The sequence below is a fragment of the Tinamus guttatus genome, unplaced genomic scaffold, assembly GCF_059628265.1.
Source record: "Tinamus guttatus ecotype Peru unplaced genomic scaffold, ASM5962826v1 Tinamus_guttatus_pri_ptg000027l, whole genome shotgun sequence".
NCBI lineage: Eukaryota > Metazoa > Chordata > Aves > Tinamiformes > Tinamidae > Tinamus > Tinamus guttatus.
In genome coordinates this window covers 4328683-4348829 of record NW_028288561.1, presented here as the reverse complement: position 1 = coordinate 4348829, position 20147 = coordinate 4328683, and the positions used below count along the sequence as shown (strand labels likewise).

At 50.9% G+C, this 20147-nt stretch overlaps 2 protein-coding genes across 2 annotated transcripts; one reads left to right on the top strand and one right to left on the bottom strand.

The window, feature by feature from the left end:
• Positions 1-2665: 2665 nt before the first annotated feature.
• Positions 2666-3991, bottom strand: TP53RK (TP53 regulating kinase). The gene is given in 4 exon segments (XM_088527612.1): positions 2666-3280; positions 3363-3691; positions 3693-3761; positions 3975-3991. Coding segments are annotated over 4 exon segments (894 nt in total). The 3' UTR covers positions 2666-2801.
• A 2251-nt stretch (positions 3992-6242) lies between these two features.
• SLC2A10 (solute carrier family 2 member 10) lies at positions 6243-13178 on the top strand. The gene is made up of 5 exons (XM_088527899.1): positions 6243-6261; positions 9089-10444; positions 11427-11549; positions 12130-12265; positions 13031-13178. The coding sequence occupies exons 1-5, from the start codon at positions 6258-6260 to the stop codon at positions 13122-13124; spliced, it is 1713 nt and encodes a 570-aa protein (XP_088384025.1). The 5' UTR covers positions 6243-6257; the 3' UTR covers positions 13125-13178.
• The last annotated feature ends 6969 nt before the right edge of the window (positions 13179-20147 follow it).

Here is a 20147-nt window from a genome sequence, read left to right as displayed (position 1 = left end):
CATTCCTACTTCTTGTCACACTAGTCCAGACTTTCTTCATTAGCTTTTCCTCTCAGCACTCCTATTGGTCTACAATCAACCACCATCCACCTCCAAACTCCTCCAAAGCTATTTCACTTCTGTACCTAAGCACGAGTGGGCAAACCAGAACTGCTCATTGTAGCCACAGGCTGATGCCCGACTCGGTCTTCAGAGCGGGGGGACTGACTTTCCCACTCTGGAAGAGGAATCACCGACGATGGCCAAACACCAAAGTAAAAAACGGTAACTTAATCAATAACCAGCAGTTCTCTAAAATCCTGACTCTGTAATTCTAAGGAAACCCTCTTATTTCCGTTTCATTTGCTGTTCTCTCTCTATTTTACTCCTCACGTATTTTACCAGCACACACTTGCTCTTCATTGCTTTTTGGCTGGCTGCAAGGTCCCTGGAAATTAACCTATTCACAGCAGGCCTAAATTTGGTCCCCTGAGGCAGTAATTCTTAAAAGTAGGAATATCTGAGCAGTAAAAAAGAAGCCAAGTGGACAACTACCTGTCTGGCAAGCAGTGATAAGAGTTTGCTATTGCAAGAAAGTTTTTTCCCAGATGTTAAGATTTTCCTGTGCTGGTGGCGATGGCTGAGAGACACCCAGTGGTTATGCACAATATCAGCAACTGCTGGTCATATTCCCTCTGACTCTCACTCGTGTTGAGGCGATGGGCTGGAATGTTTCAGTGTGTGCGAAGGCCAACGTACCCTTTACAGCAGGGAAATATCCCTTTGCATGAGCCAGGACATCACCGTCTATCCTGAAGGCCCATGGAACTGCAGCAACGTGCAGTGCTTGCTCCCATGTCCTGAAGAGAGAGAAACTGCGGTTAAACTCAGCTGAGCTAAACCTGGTCTCGAGATATATTGCTACAACTTATTTTACAAGGTCAGACCAAACTTTCAAAGAATATTGGTGGCTTGAAACCGCCTTTGCAGCAGGCATTACTCGAACCCTTCGTGAAAAGGCCCAGGCCGCAGAAAGGTGCAGGTTGAATAGGTCATGGGACCAGCTCTGTTTTTTTTGCAGAAAGCTTCCACTTTGCTGGATATTCCCTTGCTGTGATCCTTCTGCCCTTGTACATCATTTATTCTGTACCCACTACAGCAGTTTACACACAACTAACTTGCTGACCAAGAGGAAATATCAACTGGCCATTATACAGCTGTGTGAAAATAAGTTAGGTAACAAGGAAGAATTTTGTCACGCAACAAAAAGCAAAATGTTTTGTTTTCCACCACCAACAACGTTCCCCTTGGTCCTGACCCCAAAGGGCAGGTTTCAAAAGAGGCCGGTGCCGGGGTCTCAGCTTGACGGCTTGTCCCCTCCGCGCCCATCGCGCTGGCTGTAAAACCCGCAGGTGACGGCGCTGCTGCTGCTGCTGCTCTGCCGGCCTGTATGGAGAGCAGCCAACGGCTGCGTTCTGATAAACACAAAGATGGCTGGAAACAAGTGCCTTCAAAGCACTTTACAAACAAAACCTAACGCCGGCGTCACCGGGAGGCGGTTAGACAAGTGTTTGTGCAGGTGGGGGACGTGGGGCCCACGCGCTGCTCCCCTCGGCGCGGCTCCGGCCCGGCCTCCTTGGCTCACGCGCGGCGCCCTGCGCCCTGCCCGCCCCTCGGGAGCCCTTGGAGGGGGTGGCTGCTCCTCAGCCACCGCGGGGGCTCTCCCGGCAGGCAGGAGGGTGCCGAAGGGGAGCGCGACGCCCGCGAGCTCTCCGGGGAGGCTGGCAGTGCTCTCCAGCATCGGCCATCACCAGGCGCTGGGGTGGCAGGACAGTCGCCCTCCGGCTCGCCAGGGCCAGGAACACTCGGCAAAGGGGTTGGCATCCGCACCCGCAGGGATCTGCCCCTTACCTGCTGCCTCTGCGCTTTCCACTGCCTCCTGAACAGGATCCTGCAGAAGCAGGAGAAAGGAAAAAAAAAAAATCACTCATGATGGAAACATCTATGAAAATGCCACCCAACTGTGTTCCCTCCCTACCCGCAGCCGCGGCAAAGCTGTCGCTGGGCCGGTGGAACCCGGGCCCCACGCTGGGGCCGGGCACTCGCCCAGGGCGGCTCCTCTGGCAAGGAGGTGAATGCGCGCGGGGCACGGCAGCCGGCGCGCTAGGACGCTTGCACGGGCGGGCGCGAACCCGCGGCCCTGGGGCTGCCGGGCGGCAGCGCTGCGCACGCGCCACCGCCTCATCACGAGCAACCCTGCGGGGCGCGCGCGATGGGGCGGCCCCGGGGCTGCTCGGAGCACAGCGGGAAAACGGAGAAGAGGGAGGAAAGGAGAGGGGCAGAGAGAAGATGAGAGCAGGAGAGGAAGAGAGGAGGAGAGAGAGGAGCAGCAGAGAGAGGAGCAGCAGAGCAAGAAGCTCCTTCCCTTTGCTTTGCTCCTAGAACGCCCTGCCCACGCTCCTTTAGCATTAGGAAACATCAACGTGCAGTCCACAGCCTAGAGATTATTCACTGTGATTCTATCTACACAACAATATCCACACAACAGCAGAATGACACTGCAAGATGCTTTAAAAAAATGATACATTTAGGAAAGCAACCTTTAGCTGTCTGTTTCTAGCCTGAGCTCTCATCTTTCATAAATACTTTTGTTACTGTTTGACTGTGTTAAGAAATTACACAAAGATTACCACCACATGTAGTAAATTTATTTAAGACACTGCATTATCAAAATAGCCATCTATGGAATAAAACCAACTGGAAGTATAAATAAACATGTTTACAGAACCTAACTGGTAATATTTCTCCATCACTGCTCTCTCCTAGCCAACCATGGATCTCTTCCTGCCCCGTAGCCGCACTTCATCCAGCTTTTTGATAACAGGACCGGACTTTTTTGATGTAGCTGCATAGGTCTTCAGCAGAGTTTCAAACACAGTTTCTACTTCAGCATGAACGCTAAGAAAGGCCTTTTCCAGCACATACAGGTCAACTCCTTTATCCTCAGGAAGGCCTGAAACAAAACTGAGGCCGAAGTCTATCAATACCAAGTCCAGCTTCTCCACGGGCGGGCGCAGGAGGATATTGGCCGTGGTGAGGTCCCCGTGGATGAGGTCTTCGTCGTGCAGCCTGGCCAGCAGCGCGCCCAGCTTCTCGCCGAGGGGGAGGAGGCTGCCGGCGTCGCCGCCGCGCTGCTGCACGGAGTCAATGTGGTCTCGGACCGCGACGGAGCCCACGATGTCCTCCAGGTAGATGCAGTTGGTGACGTAGTCCACGAAGTAGACCACGGGCGCGGGAATCCCTGGTTTAAAAGACAGCAAAGGGCAGTGAGCACCGGGCACTGCCCGCGGAGGCTCCGCAGGCAGCCCGAGGCCCTCACGCACCTGCCCGGCGGCAGCGCAGCAGTGCGCGGGCCTCCTGCGCCGTCCGCCGCCGGCTCAGCCGCTCCTCGAGCGCCGGGTGCCGGTAGCGCTTGGGCACGCGCAGCTTGGCCACGGCCTCGCGGCCCAGGAAGCGGCCGCGGAACACGCAGGCCTCGGCGCCCTGCTGCACCAGCTGCAGCCCCGGCAGCGGCGGCGGCACCGCCTCCGCCTCAGCTTTGGCCTCAGCCCCCGCCTCGGGCTCGGGCGCTGCCGCCTCCGCCGCTACCGGCCCCGCGCCGCTCGCTGCCGCCGCCATGACGGCGCCTTTGCGCGCCCGCCGCACTGCGCACGCGCCGCGCCGCCGCCTCGGCAACCTCCGGGGGTGGTCGGCGGAAACAGCCGAACGCTCCCCCGCCTGCACTGCGCCCGGCGGAAACAGCCGAACGCTCCCCCGCCTGTACCGCGCCCGGCGGAAACAGCCGAACGCTCCCCCGCCTGCACCGCGGCCGGCGCTCCCGCTACAGCGCTCACGGCCAGCACTGTCCGCACTGTCCCCTCCATCCCCGCTACAGCGCTCACGGCCAGTACCGACTCTCCCCACCCACCCCGCTGCTATAGCGCGCCGGTACCGACCGCATCGCCCCCGCCATAGCGCGCCCCCGTGTGATGCGCGCGGCAGCCCCCACGTCCCGGCCGCGCCGCGGGGCGCCCAGAGCCAGAGCAGCCTCCGGCGGCAGAAAGAGTCATCGGCCCCAGTGCCCGTGAATAACTCTCGGGTTGTGTCCCTTGCACGTGCCAAAAGTCCCTTTCGCCTGTGTTTTCCTGCCCGCGGCGTTTGTTTCTCGTTCACGTTATTTATGTTTTATTAACGCGTTCCTTGCAGCTGCCTTGTTGTGCGCCCGGTGGGATCCTGCTCAGCAAACATTGGTCCCATCCCAGGAACAACTTCCAAAGAACATTCCCGAGCCTTCAGCAGCACGGGAATCATCCCGCCCCGCCGACTTTGGTGGGAGTGTGCAATGCCCCCAAACCTGTCTGGGGAAACAGGCCCCAGCTCTGGGATGAGCAGACAGCACAGAGCAACCCCGAGGCAGATGCACCTTTCCCCTTGTAGGGACAGGTTTCTGCAGCCTCCTCGTACACACGTGTGCAACCCATGAGCGAACGCACCCGGGTGCCTCCTGTGACTTCATCATTCTGGCGACCGCAGCAGTCGTCCCTCACACTGGCCAAAATCATCCTCCCGAGTTTCTCTGAAATGCAAAAGCAAATATTCTTGTTTTATTTTTCCCCCATTGTTTTATTTATTTAACTGTTATCTCCCCTCCCATTCCATTTACTCTTTTTCCCTTCAAATGCCGAAGCAGCTGACGCAGCTCCTGGGAGCGAGCAGGAGCCAGTCCCAATATTTACAGCATGGCCCGGGGGTTGCATTGAACCACGAATGGCCCCAGAGACCCCTCCCCAGGAATGTGCTTATGCTGCGAGTGCTCCCAGCTCCCCTCTTACGCACAACACGGCCCATGGAAAATGGCCATGTGCCCTATTCAGTGCCCGCCGACCCTCTAGCCAGGCTCATCCCTGCTGCTCATCACAGGAGCGTCACACGGGCCCGTGACAGTGGCCGTCACCCGGCGCAGGGCTGAGGGCAGCTGCATTTCAGTGCAATCTTCTCAACCGCCTTTTGTAAACACCCCATGAAACTGTGTCTGCGTCCCTGGGCTCTCGCCTCCTTGCTGCCTTCCTGATAATGTTTGTTAGCCAGGGAATGAGAAGCCTCCAGGAAATGTGGCTTTGTGTGGCTTTATGTTTGCAGAGGTGGCGTTATGACTGTAGATGCACCCATACTGAGTGAGCGTGAGGAAAGTGTATTTTTTTCTTCTCATACTGGGAGAAAAACACAAGCCACTCCTTCCTCTGAGGGTCATGAGTGCTAACCATGATTTCAGACCTATTTAAAATACCTTAATATGAGTTATAAACCCTACTGTGGAGCTCCTTCCCGACAGGCTGGTTTCTGTTGGCTGCGCTCAGCGTTTGAAGCCATTTTCGCCCTGTATGATCCGTGCACAGCTCCGAGTCTGTATTAGATACAAGGTGTCAGAAGGGCAAAGCTGAGTGGACGCACGCGGTCCAGCCTGAGCATGCCAAAACCATGCGCAGCAGCAAAGGAAACCTTGAGCCCTACTGGGCTCCAGAGCAGGGCCTTCTTGCATCTACATGCAAGAATAACGGTCTTTAAATATTTTTCCTAAATTATCGGCTCAGCTTATATGCAGAATAAATGCTGGAAAGCTCTTTTAACAGTATCATGCGTTCTCTTTGACCCAATGCATTCTTTTTTTTTTTTTTTTTTTGCCCCGGAGGGGTGTGTGGGCTGTGCAGCCACAGGGGTGACTCTGCACCAGTGAAGCAGAGTTCCAGCTCCGGTGCGCAGCTCTTTTCCAGGCTTGAAATGACGCCTTCCTTTTCTAGCAGCCCTTCTAAGCCCATCACGAGTTGTCAGTGCCTGGAGAGCTTTCTGGAGGCTCTGTGGTGCAGAAAAGTAAAACTCTGCGTGAAGGGAGTGTCCGGATACAGCACGGAGAGGTGATCCCCAACTCTGGCTAAAGTCACCTATGGCAGAGACAGGGCATAGAGCTGCCCCCCAGGCGCCCGCGGAGCCGTTAGGAACATTCCCGAGCTCCAGCTTTTCGGTGAGTTTGGGCCACCCTGAGCATTCGCCCGGCGGTGGTAGCGGGAGGCGCGAGCTGCCCGGCCCCGCAGCGGCTCCGCGGGGCCCCGGGGCGGAGCGCAGCGCAGCGGGCCGGGCCGGGATGGGGCGGGCAGAGCCGGGACGGGACGGGCCCCCCTCCCGTCCCGTCCCGTCCCGCAGCGACGTGGCGCCGCGCCGGACCCCCCCAGCCCCGCCGCGCCATGGGTGAGTGCCGGCCCCGCGGGGCAGCCCGGGGTCCCGAGCCCGGTGCCGGGGGCTGCGCGGCCGCCGCGGGATGCCGAGGGAGCGGGGGAGGCGGCCAGGCCGGGAGCGGGTAGGCTGTGCCTTGGGAAAAGCCGGGGCTTCTCAGCGAAACTTTTCCTAAAGGCGCGGAATGGCGCTTGCTCGCGCCCTCTTTCCTTCTCTCGCTCTTTTTCCCTAGCACTTCCAGCAGCAAGCGTTAGGAGACAAGTAATTTCCTGTGACAGAGCCCTTGAGGCGATTCCAGCAGCATTAAGGGGAAAGAGAGAGGGCTGCAGGCAGGAGAACAGGAGACCGAGAGGACCAGGAGTCACACCTTGTGCTGAAGGAGATGGTGTTCGCACATCAAGTCCTTGGCAGCTCAGAAGCTGGCCCGGTTGCAAGCCAGGTCAGTGGCAGCTGTTACTCAGCCCTGCGGACAGATTTTGGCATGGGCAAAATCCCTGTCCAACTTCCTTGGAGACGCTCCAAACTTTCTGTCCTCATGCAAAGGTCTGAAAAAATCCCTGGATTTCCTGACAGCATCAGAATTAGCCCTGTACAAAGCTGGATTTTAATCAAAGTTCATGAATCACTAGTGCCCATTAAGTTAGCAGAAAATGTATCAAAATCCAACCAACCAGCTTTGGTATTTTCAGCAGGACCATATACATCTAACTGAGTTTGTGACTCGAAAGTAGCAGCCTGCCCACTTTATGCAAAGCCTTTTATTTTCACCAGGCAAATATTGTTTCTAACTATCTTCCTAACGTGTGTACAAAAAGCGATAAGAGCAGAGCAGGCAGCCACACAGAGCATGGGCGGGATGCCTGGATGGCACAAGTAACAACCAAAACACAGAGTTGCAGATCAAATACAAATATAAATGCAGCCATCACACCTTTACTGCTAGCTACAATTAAATGCTGAATAGAGACACTTCCTTTTAAACACAGCTTTTGAGGAAAAAAGCTCTCATCCTTGACTGAAGAAAATTTTCCGTTTCTGGTAGTTGTGTCTGCATTCTTTCCATATACACTGCACTGAAATTGTGAGTATTTCTAATTAAACAAAACTCATGTGAGAATGCCAATACCATCACATGCTATAATCCAGCATTCTACAGTACAAGCATCTAAGCTAATGCATTTTACCTCCAAAATTTCAATGGGGGCAGGAGGTCACTGTTACTGCCTCCAGGGTTTCCAGTCCCTCTTGGCCATGGGGCTTCTGGTGCTTGGTTTGCTCCCACCTGCAGTCAGCATCTCCTAGCAGCCTGCTGAGCTGCATGACTAACACATTGCTCACCAAGGTTCCCCTTTCATCCTCTCCCCAGGGTGAGGAGCACGTGCATCAAGCACCTTGTTTTTGCAGTCTTGCTTGGGGTAGATTGGTTGGCTTGCTTTGCTTTTGCTGTTGTTTCTTATTTTATCTAAACTGACATACTTACTGAAGTTACATACTCGGCTCTACGGGCAGCACAAGGTCAAAGAAATGCTGCTAGTGCTTGTGGCAGGCAACAGTGAGGTTTTCGGCTCGTGGTGAAGTTCGTCCCGTAGCAATGGGGCCTCAAGAAAGTTGTGCCTGGCTTGGGTGCCCTAGGTGCTGAGTGTTACAGAGGGAGGAAGAAATCAGGGTCATTCCCACAAACACTGAAAGTGTAAGAAAAACCAGCAGAAATAACCTTTTGCAGTCAGCATTTTTAACTACACTACTCATTCATCCTTATTTTCTGCAAGTCAGATTTTTCCCAGACTATTTTTGCTTTCTGTAGTGTCTCTAGCAAAGCTGTCCAAATCACTCTGCAAATATCCAAGGCAGACCCAGCAGCCAGTAGCCTTATGGGGCACCCTAGGAATTGAGGGATGTCGTCCTGGGGGCAGAAAACTTTCTCTTTGCTCTCCCTGCTGCTCAAAGAGAAAACTGGTTAAAATCCCCACACCCTGGCAAATTCTGACAACGAGTAATGGACCCCTGCTATCTCCCACCAGGTTTGTTCTGCATCCAGCTGTGAGGACCCGCCCTCAACCTCCCAGCAAAATATTAATCAGTGAAATAGTTAATGCCACTATTTTAAGTTTCCTTAGATTTCCATGTGAGGTTGAAATGCATGTGGCATCTATCAGCTCTCACTGTAGGCTCTTGTATTCACACTCCTTAACCCGCTGTCCTGAGATCAGAAGAGCTTGTTTTGAGCAAGAGCTTAGGTTATAGAGTTGCATCTGGGCTGCAGTTGAGGAGAAGTCCACACATTGCAGTCATTTATCTGGTCACATAGTCACATCACAAATAGAGCCCTACCAGTAGGATACCATCATCTCATGAAGACATATTGAAAGGGAAATACCACTGCCTTGGTTATTACTATTTATATTTCAGCAGAAAAAGGAAAGGAAAGAAAGGCTATATAAAATATAGCAACCCTTATTTTCATGGAGTTGGCCAGTCATTTCTCTCTACGCCAACATTCAGATCAGGAAATGGAAGGAAATAAAAAAATTCTGGTTTAGTAAGCCCTAAGCACAGAGCCACGCATCAGTGGAACATAAGGTTGTTTAGTATTTCTGTGGTAAATGCTTCACAGCACTAAAAGTTAAGTTCAGACGCATCTGTTCTCCCAAGAAGGTTGGTGAATATAGAACTGTGAAGTTGTATGCATGCCTGCAGTGCCTCCCCACATACCATGGAGAGATACTGGGATGGTTTCACTGTGTGATATGCCAGAATAGCTTCTTTTCTGGTTTGTGCATGCTTGATAGCATTCCTGCAAGAGCCAGAACACTGAACTTAGCACTGATTGCTTCTTTTCCAGGTCGTGCACTGCTGGTCCTCCTCTTGTCTGCAACAGTCTCTCTCCTGGGAGGGTTGATATTTGGATATGAGTTTGGGATCATCTCTGGTGCACTGCTGCAGCTGCAAATAGACTTTCACCTCAGCTGCTTCAAGCAGGAAGTTCTTGTGAGCTCCTTACTCATCGGAGCTCTACTTGCCTCTCTGGTTGGGGGGATCCTCATTGACCGCCACGGCAGGAGGAGAGCAATCCTGGTGAGCAACGTGGTACTGTTGTTTGGCAGCCTTATTCTGACATTGGCAAGGACTTTTATTGGGCTGGTCATTGGGCGCATGACCGTCGGCTTTGCAATCTCTATCTCATCCATGGCCTGCTGCATCTACGTCTCAGAAATGGTGGCTGCTCATCAACGAGGACTGCTGGTGTCTCTCTATGAAGCAGGCATCACTGTAGGCATCTTACTCTCATATGCTCTGAATTACATCTTTGCAGATGTGGTTGAGGGATGGAGGTACATGTTTGGACTGGCCATTGCCCCAACTGCCATGCAGTTCCTGAGCATCCTTTTTCTCCCAGTGAACCCCGTTAAATTAAATTCTTGGGACTCAGATTCCCAGAAGGGTCTCATTCAACTGCAGACCATGGAAGACAGAGAGGCAGCAAAGCGGGAGCCATATAAGGAGAAGCATTACTCTTTTCTTGACCTTTTCAGGACCAGAGACAACATGAGAAGCCGGACTCTGGTAGGCCTGGGCCTGGTGCTCTTCCAGCAATTCACTGGGCAGCCAAATGTCCTGGGCTACGCTTCCAAAATCTTCCACTCGGTGGGATTCCAGAGCAACTCTTCTGCAATCCTGGCCTCCGTGGGCCTGGGGGCGATCAAGGTGGTTGCCACACTCGTTGCAATGGCGTTTGCAGACAAGGCTGGGAGGAGAGCGTTGCTCATTGCTGGCTGTGTTGTGATGGCCATTTCGGTCACCACCATTGGCCTCACGAGCCGCTCTGCTCCTCTGGCCGTGGCCAGGGACTGTGAAGCAGCCACAGAGCCCAATGCCTCCCACAGCTACACACAACATCTCCTGGCACCAGTGTCCTCCCAGATCCCTGTGTCACCCTTCGCACTCGCATCAGGGGCTGGCAGAAGCCAGGCAGGCCCTGGTTTTGCTGCTGCAAGGGCTGCCCAAAGCAGAGGTGTTGTTACGGACTCTTCCCACCTTCATAAAGTGGACTTGGTAGGTCAGTCTGAAAAAGAGACGGTGGAAGGCACAAGGTCTCCCGTCAGCGGAGTCCCCTCTACAGAACATATGGTTTTAAATTGGATTACGCTGTTGAGCATGATGGCTTTTGTGAGCGCCTTCTCCATTGGATTTGGACCAAGTAAGTACTGCACTTATCTTCACATTAACCCAGAGAATAACACTGAGGTTGATACTTATAGCCCTCTAGAAAAATGGCCATTGCACATCTCTTTACTGAGCAGCTGGGCATCCAGAAACTAAAAAACAAACAAACAAACAAAACAAAACAAAAAAACAGTCCTTTGCCTACTGAATGATTTCCTAGGAGTTCAGCTCTGTCAGCTATGAGTTTGGTGTGGCATAAGGGCAACCTTCCCTTCCACACGATCACTACCCTAGCAAAGACTTTTTCCTGTCACACTCACTGCAAAATCAGAGTATTCCACAAGCGCTTCCTAATCTTGTTCCTTCTTGAAGGTTTCTCACTACCAGTTTGTTTGAAATTATTGTTCATTCATTGGATGAGAATACAAACTAGTTCTTACTTCCTTGTGACTTCTAGCATTTTGGGGCATTGATCGTCTTAAATGTTCTGCGAGGAGAAATAAAGCAAGAATGAATAGAAAGAACTTGGGGAAGACCTTAAGTGCACAGCAAGTCTTGCGAATTTGACAGTAACCTTGTACATTATTTCAAGCAAAATAACCCTAGGATAGGAGGGTCTCTCATATACATTGCTTTCAGCTCTGCTTTTAGCCCAAATGCAGCATTGTCTCCCTTTTGCTGCCTCTTTCTCACTTCCTTACAAAATGCACATCCCGAAAACAAGTTTGATTTCTTAGATCATTGCCCAGACACCAGCTTCCCTGCATTACTGTTTGCTCACTGAACCTGTATCTCTGCATTTTTATATCTTTCCTCCCCAGAGTGCTGCAGGTAGAAGTTTTAAAGTGCTTAGCTATAACCTGGTGCTAAGATCTGTGAATGTTCTACCACCAACAGCACTGGGTGCTGGGTGAAGCCAAAATTTATTGCTCTGTAACCGCCCCTCTCAAAAGCTTGCTTGCCTATTTCCCAAATAATTTGCTCAAACCATGTGACTGTCTTTGTAATCTCTGCAGTGACCTGGCTGGTCCTCAGTGAAATCTACCCTGCTGGAATAAGAGGAAGAGCCTTTGCCTTCTGTAACAGCTTTAACTGGGCTGCTAATTTACTGATCAGCCTGTCGTTCTTGGATCTTATTGGTGAGTGTCCCCCCCATCCCTTCCTTTCCCACAGATAGGTATGTGAAGGTGGCCACCATAAGCCATCTGGGCATTAAGTGCATTTTGAGCCATGGGGACTTGGCACTGGAATAGGTGTGATCCATTTTGGGGTAACTGATGCCTCAGAGCAGATTTACAAGACAAAACAGGCAACATCCACCTGCTGACCCAGCAGAAGCTATTCTGAGCGCCGCTGTCACGTGCTTCAGAAGAAGGACATGGGCTGTATTATGATACTGCAGTATCAGGGGACCATGGAGTTTGCAGTTTTAATATCTGTAGCTTTTCAGCCCTTCTCGCTGCCAGAGCTCTCCTAATTGAGCATTCAGCAGACTCTGCTGTGCCCTAGCTCTGCTGGGCCAAGCCTGGGGTGTCAGATGTGTGAGCTGTCCTTCTCCCTAGCTGATTCCTGGTACAGCCCTTGACAATGAGCCCTTTTGAGGACTCTAGAATGTCCCTACCAGATACCAGTGACTACTTTGCAGTGTGCCAGTTTCCTTCATACCCATGATGTGACTTACCTCTCATGAACCCTTCACACACTTGAATCTCTCTGCAGATGCCATTGGTTTCTCTTGGATGTTTCTTCTCTATGGACTGATAGGAGTGGTGGCCGTTATATTCATTTACCTTTTTGTTCCGGAAACGAAAGGGCAGTCCTTAGAGGAGATAGACCAGCAATTCTCACGGAAACGGTACGTGTGCTGTTGTGCCAAAGCAACCATGGGTGATTCATGCCTTTAAGCCTCTGCAGCTTCTAGAATGCCCACCCCAGGATCCCGCTAGTACCTGAAGTCTATAACATCACACAGGCCAGGCCTACAGTGTCAAGGCCTGTTGTATAAGTGTATCTGCTGTTGTATATTTGCTACTGCAAATATCTCTGGTTCATAGCTGGGCTGTGCAGTGCAGCATGTGCTCAGTAGCACGTTGCAGCAGACACGCTCATTGCCCTGGACCCTGCTGCCATGCTGCTGAAGGGCACTAATGACAGCCAGGGGAGGAAGAAGGACAAGAAACAGAGGTTTGTGGGTCACGAGTGGACAGCAGGAGCAGGAAGGAACAAAAGGGGAAGAATTGCTTGTCATTTCCCCTCCTTAGAGTAATCTTAGATCAATCACTGAGCTCTGAGGCAGGTGCATCTCCCCACCTAACACAGGCCATAGGATATTACCGTGATTTCCATGCAAAGTCTGCAATTCCTGACTGGGCTCAAGAAGATCATGTGAGATTTGTGCAATTATGCTTTTGAAGGGAGATCCCAGGAAGTGACAGGGCAAGAAATGCCAGGGTGAAGAGAGGCAGTGCTGCCAGGCAGCGGTGATGGCAAGAAGCAGGAACTTTGTACGGGGACAGGGTTGATAGCGGGGCACAGCTAACACCTGCTGTATATCCAGGCCTGTTCAATTCCTTGCTGTGAGCAGGAGGTGCTTCAGCTGTCCCTACTCATTGTCCAGCAGGTTGTGGAAAGAAAACATGTTTCGACGAAGACATGGAAGGGCAAGCAGCACCCAGGCTCAGTACCAGCGCGTGGAGCACAACAACAGCACGTGAGACTACTGACACGCTGCCAGCATCGCTCTAGGAAAGGAGAAGCCTCAGGGCCATCAGGAGAGACCTCTTCAGTGGCCATCAGCTCAGAGACGGGCCTCACCACAGGACCTTATAACTTGTGAGATTAGCGGTATCCTCTGGGTCCTTGGAGGATCCCTGATTGCAGGCAGGGAACACATCCTTCTTTTGATATCCTTTATTGTACAAAGGACACCATAGTCTAGGTCTTCCGTCATTTAAGAGATTACTGGTCTTGTATGTGGGAAATAAAGCACAGTTTTGGCAGACACCAGTTTCTATACATGCAATTCATCTGTAAATGAAGTGTATTATTACCTAGTTATCCAAAGTACTCGCTGCTTTAGAGAGGGGAGGCTATTGCGGGAGGAATGCGTCAAACATCAATGTCATCTCCCTTTATAGCTTTCACGTAGGAGCCTGGAGTTTGAAATTGGAGCTAATTCAGCTGAACACCCTGTTTTAGTGGAGACAGACTGAGTGCTAGCTCACACTGCTACATTCCAAAGTGCAGTCTATGAGCTTGCAGCTCATGTCAGATGCAGCTTGCACGTCAGATTTCACAAGACCTAGGTCTACACAGATGTAGATGTACACTTTACATGCATATTTGGCCTTTTTTTCTTTAAAACAGAGGTAATTTTGTAGTCATAACCAGGGCTTGCATGTAGAAAAATGCATGCAGTATTCTGGTGCCTACTACAGGCTTTCCACCTGTTACAATTGTAACTTCTTAGATGATTTTTTTTTTTTTTTTAAGTCCTGCTACTCCTCCTACTGATACATATACACTATTGAAAAACAAAAACAAAAACAAAAAAAACAAAAAACAAACAAACAAACAAACAAGAAAACCCAACACACTCCACTAACACCACACACTTCCAAGAGTTTGAGACAAGGGAAGTTGGCTCCTATCCTACTGACCATCCAGCCTTGCCTCATCTGAGCCATGAAAGAGCCAAGTCCCAAAGGTCAGTGAATTCAGCTGAAAATGCCACTGGGCAGCTCTTTAGAACCAACACTCATTGACCACATCAGCTAAAGTCCTCATCTAAGAGATCTGTCCATAAAAGCACTGCAAAATACTCTCCTGCCTTTGGCTGCAGTTCATTCCATGACTGTTCTACAACTGCTCAAATCGCTTTTTGGAATTGCTCATCTCATCCTATTCCTGAGCGAACGCCTCTAGCCTTCCTTACTCACCTCTGCCTCAGCTGGGAACACCACCAGGTTGTTTCAATGAGCTAATTGATTGTAGGTGTTGCTTCAAGGGATGTAGTGATACCTGTAAAATATAAAATGGAATGTTGTCTTCCCAAAGCTTTGAGCCTTTCTCAAAGCCCATGAGTGCTGAGCTGGATTATGGGGAGCACTGCATTCCTGGGGAAAAAAACTGCCCCAGAAGCAAAACTTGAGGCCTCCCAACTTTGGCTGGGTCCTTCAGCCCTTGGTAATGGGGTCACACTCTCGTGCTGGGATCCCTGGACACAAGGGGATCTGTTCCTATGTGCTTGCATGCACACATCTGTATGTGCTGCAAGGACTTTTCTTTACAGGTGGTAACCTTTTCCTGCCACCAGCAGCAAAGGTGTTAAGGAGTGCTCTTCCCTGGTGCTAACTGCAGCCTTGCATGGGCAGCCACAGCTCCATTTTGGGCTTAACCCCTAGTAGGGGGTCTAATACTCACATCAGGCTTCTCAGCAAGGAGAACAAGCTGCACTGCCTCGTGTCCCCACGAGGTGACACCGAGAGACCAGCAGAAGTCATTCCTTCTAGGCCTGACTCTAATTTGTTCCTGAATCTGATGCTACAAGTTCACACTGGTTCTAATAGTGCCAGCCTCGACACACATCCCATCTGGCACAGCATCTACAACCAAAACCTCAGCTCACCTCATCCTCTGCACACAGAGAGATCCTTCTGAACCAGAGAGATCCGTTGTCCTGGAAAGCTGGGATGCTGGTGCTTCTCCATCCTGTGTCCTTAGTTTTGAAGGAGCCCATGGGTGATGGGGGAAAATCCTAACACAGATTCAGAGAAGCCAGTGCATCATGCTCCAGGGTGCTGCCTTCACAGGACAGCACCTCCTCGGAGGAGAGTTGGGGGACATACATAAGCTTGGCTCCAGTCTGCGCTTCCTGGCAGCTCCTCCCCGGACACCCATCCCATTGACCCCTTACAGGCAGGCTCAAGAGGAGCCTGCAGCTTTTTCTGAGCTGTGAAGGCTGATGAGGAGCAGGTGGCCCCTGAGGAGGAAGGCTGCAGCTGACAGCCCCTTGAGCTGGGCTGGTTGATGGAGGCAGTGAGCAGGGCTCTCAGGTTCAAAGGGGGACAATTTGGACTAAGGCCATTAAGGAGGGCTGCAGATATTGCCAGGTTTTGTGGGAGATGGTATAGAAAGCTTTAAGCCAGCTTTCTGTAGGGGAGGCTTAATAAGAGTAGAGTAAGAGGGCCATCTTTCCTGCTTTTTCATGGAAACAGTCAGCTAATCTGAGCTTTCCAGACAGGGCAACAGTGTGAAGTAACCAAGCAAAGACAAAACCTACAGATTTTAACCTTTAATACAGATTTAATTTTACCAATACCAGAAACTTAAAACATATATACTCACGAATGAGTCCTTCTCATTGCCCTAAATGATGCCAGCATGCGGGCATCTTGGTGAGCTGTTGGAAGGGGAATAGTTAGAGGGATCAATGTTGTTGTGCTACTGACTGCAGTGGGGTGATGGAGCAGGACCTACTGGGTGATGGGTGGCCCTGTGGGTGGAGGATTGCACTGAGTAGGGCAGCAGCAGCAGAGCATCACTAGAGAATCCTTGAAATGGGAATCCCAGACCCCAACAGGTAAAATTTAGAGCCAGGGCTGTGCTCCTGACTGCTAATCAGGATGAAGGTAGTGATCAGAAAATATAAAATGAGAATAGGGAAGCTGAAATTTAGGTCAGGTTGTAATAGTGAGAGATTTAAGGTGTCTACATATAGATTGGCTCAGTAATTCTTCAGGATGCAATAACATTTTTGTATACAATAAACAATAGTATCCCAGGACAGCCAGGATTAAAACCTGCAGGAATAGCTGCTCTGCTAATTCGGTCCACAGTGGTGCACGAGACCTGCTTCACAAGGTGTTTGTGGGAGAGCTGTTCTGTACCGGTGACCGCAATACAACCAGTTTAATGCTGTAGTGGGAGGGAGCACACCAAATAAATCCAGCATGTGGCTATGTAATTTCAAGAAAGGGAACTCTGAAAAGATGAGGTGATTAGTCAATAACAACAACAAAATGCCGAAAAGCGAGAAGGCTGCAAGCAGCCTGGAGGTGATTAAAAAATACTCTATTAAAGCCAAAGTAAAACCTGTGCCACAGCTCAAAGAAAACCAAGAGGTCCTAAAACACAGCCTGTCTGGCTGAATAGGAAGGTTGGGGAGGTATTGTTTAAAAAAGCTTACATAGCCAAGGGATCGAGAGAAAGCGCTGAGGCTTGTGAGTTCTCCCTACATGTCATCTTCTATTGCAGGAGATGGAAGTTTGTGGCATTTGGGCCATTGGTCTGAACCAGGGAGCATTTCTTTCATGATGGGAATGCTGGAAAGGGGCTGACAGGCCAAGCTGTGGCTGGTGCCATTGGGAACATTCTGGCTCCTTGCAGGTAGAGACTGGGATCTGAAGAGGGGTCAGTGCTTTGGGATAGGGTGAAGGTTCAGCCCACAAGGCCAAGGGACAGGAGAACTTGCAATGGGGATGCCAAGGAAAGTTGCAGGCTCCCATCGGAGGCTTGTGTCACAGGCCCGAGCCACAGCAGAGGCCACTGAGGCCTCCGAAAGGCCTCTGGGGTCAGCAGGGCAGGTTCGAGGAGTCCCTGGGATACGTGAACTAGGTTCCTCCACAACCATCTAGCTGGACAAACATGTCCCTTCTCTAAATTTGTGGCCCATTAGAGCAGAAACAGACTGTTTCTCTTTTCCCCTCCCCTGAGGCCGAGACCCCGCAAGACTAGAGGATACAGAAATGCTTGAGGCGGTGATAAATCTTCTTTAGTGGGCTTTTATTTCCTTTTCTTTCACAATATTTTCTTTAGTTTCCCAGCCAATTTTTTTTTTTCCTGAGGAAAAATTTCTGACTTCCTTTGAGCCACAGCTCAACATCTGTCCACATCGAGGGTTGAAGTAATACACTGCTAAGGGGTTTTGATGTCAAGCCCAAAACCCCACCAGGGATTTAGGCAGCTTTCCCCTTTCCTCCCTCTTCCCCTTCAAATGGGCTTTCATTTGCTCTTGCTAATTGTGCTGTCAGGCCTTTCTTCTCTCCCCGGCGGTGCAGACAGGCGTCCACGCGGGCAGGTTTTGGTGACGGATGCTCTGCTGCGAGGCGGGTTGTGCAGGCGGGAGCTGGGCCCTGCACGCACAGCCCGAGGGAGCTGGAAGGGTCCGGGTATCCCTGCGAGCGCACGGTGGATTAGGAAGGGCCTTCCTGGCGGAGCTGCTGGCTAATAGCTGCCGGCTGGGGGAATTCAGCCAGCCCACCCGTGCGGAGCACTTGCTCATTGAAGTGGGCAGGAAAGGATTAACTGAGCATTTATCGGGAGCCGGAACGGGGAAGTCTTCCCAAGGATTTGGGCCGGACACGGCCTTTGGAAAGCGCAGCATCCCTGCTGAGCTCGACTGTGCTGGCACAGCATGGGTTGCACCAGGGGAAAGCACAGGTTTGGGGTGGGCCAAGGCTCGTATGGGTGGCCACGAAGACTGACGTGTTTGGTGACCCACATGCAATTGTGAAACAGGATTTTGGGGCAGGGGGCCGTGTAAATCCACCTGCTAAGATGGAAGCTTTACCTCAGACCATGTCCACAAGGAGGGACATCTCCCACTTTTGAGCTTCCTATCAGCTCTGAAGGCATCATAAACACAGCCAGAAGCAAGGCCAGTGGGATCTCTGCCTTCAGCTTCAACATGCCCGTGGTAACATGACTTGGGTGGCCAACTTACCAGAAAACACAGGGAAGTGTCACATTTCCCGTTGCAAATACTTCCACAGCTCGAGAGAGATGTGCAAGGATGGAGGTCCATGTCCTCCTCACGCTTGTGAGAGCAAACAGCTCAGGGACTGCATCCCGCCTGGTCTCTGCTTGGGGGGACTTGCTCAGGGCTGGATGAAAGGAGCCAGGACACATGAAATATGATAACTGGAAAAAATATAAACCAGAAGATGGGCTGTTTAATGCACTACAGATCCAGCAAAACAACCAGAGCTGAACAAAAAACATTCCTCCTATTAGAACAAAGATACCGTCACGACCCAGGGAGAACCCGGGAGGAGAAGTGTGTGTTGAGATGTGTTTTATTAGCTGTGTGTGGCTCTAGGCACTGCATGGGTCAGACCCCAACAGAGCTGAGGGCTGGACTTTCTCCTTGTACTGCCTGTCTCTCCTGGTCCTGTCTGAAGGTGCCTCTGCAGCTCCTTTCAGGCTGCCGGGTGCCTCTGAGCCGCTCGGATGTTCTGAAGCTTATTAAATCAGCAGGAGAATAGTTATCATTTTTAATTACAGGAATAAAGCAGCTCCTTCTCTAAGCATTTTAGAGCTCACTAAATGAGAATGCAGGGCAACAGTTTGTGTTTCTGCATTGGTCTTGCTGCCCATGCTAAATTGAGAGTCTAAGGAGTGAGGAGAAGGGGTTGGCAGATGGGACCAGGACAGAAGCCTCGTCTCCCCCAAGCCCCAGGAAGATGAATGTTTGCTCTGACAAAGAGCACACCTAGAAAATCCTGTTGTCCTTCTACAGACAAGATGCTTAAGACTAGAGTAGGACTTAGACCTGCAAAGTGCTCAGGTCCAGGCAGTCTAGAAGCCACCATTATGTCCCTGATCCAGTAGCAGAAAGGCTTATGCCTTTGCATAAGCAGGAACCACATCCTCAGCTTTTCAGCTTCTCTGCTGGAGCTCTTCACACCGTGGTTGTATTTGTGCTCCTTGAAAGCCTGTTGGGGTAACAAGCATCCTTGTGTTCTCATTCATGCAGTCCTGCTCATGGCTGAGCCCTGATGTGTGTTGCGACCTCCAGCAGCAGCACAAATAAAAATGTCAGTCCTACTGCTATTAATAGTGTTTCTATTCCTGCTGCCACTATGATTGCTTCTGCTACTATTAATAATAATATTTACATATGCAAAACCACAGACGCAAAACAGATGGTTTGGTTGAAACCTCTGAAAAACTTGTCTCTGCCACATATATTATGACAAAGACAGAGTTAACCACACACAGTACAGTATAGAGAACAAATAGATGGGGAAAAAGAATGAAATAATTCCTTCCATATTCCCAACAGAGGCTGTTCCTTCCCTCTGCCTCTATCCTTTCGAGTGCTTAAGACTCTTTTCCAATATCAGGTCAGGGATGGTTTCCATATTTGTTCAGACTTGTCTAATTTTATTTTCCAGTTCAGCTATTATTTTTTCAGATGCAGCTTTTCCTGATGGATGGAAAATGCAAAAGGAATCGCTCATCTGCTCCCTGCAAGCTTTTTCCTGACCACTGGGAAGCTCAGGCACTATTCCAGAGCTGGAGTAAACCTTGCCTTGTGGAGAAAACTTGATCCGTGTTTGCTGAGTTCATGAGTCTGGGAATAATTTAAGCTAATGGGAAAAATAAAAGTGAGAAAGACTACCACTATCCCGAGCCCATCTTGATCCCTTCATCAGCACCATGCAGCCCCTCCAGGGAGGATGGTAATGACCATGCAAAGTGGCAGGTGGAGGATGGTAATGACCACCGAGGTGGCACCTCCACTGCTGACCACTGTTTTATAGCAGAGATCAGCTCCTGCACTGCCTTTTGGGGCCATTTTCCAGAAGTATTAGGAGGACAAGACTAGAACGTGCAGTTCTCCCGCACACACCAATGGGTAGCGGTGCATGGGCAGAAGTGATGCAGAAGCACCACCATCGTGAGCAGCTTCCTTCCACACAAGCTCCAGTTGCCTGTGGATGCATTTGTGTTTA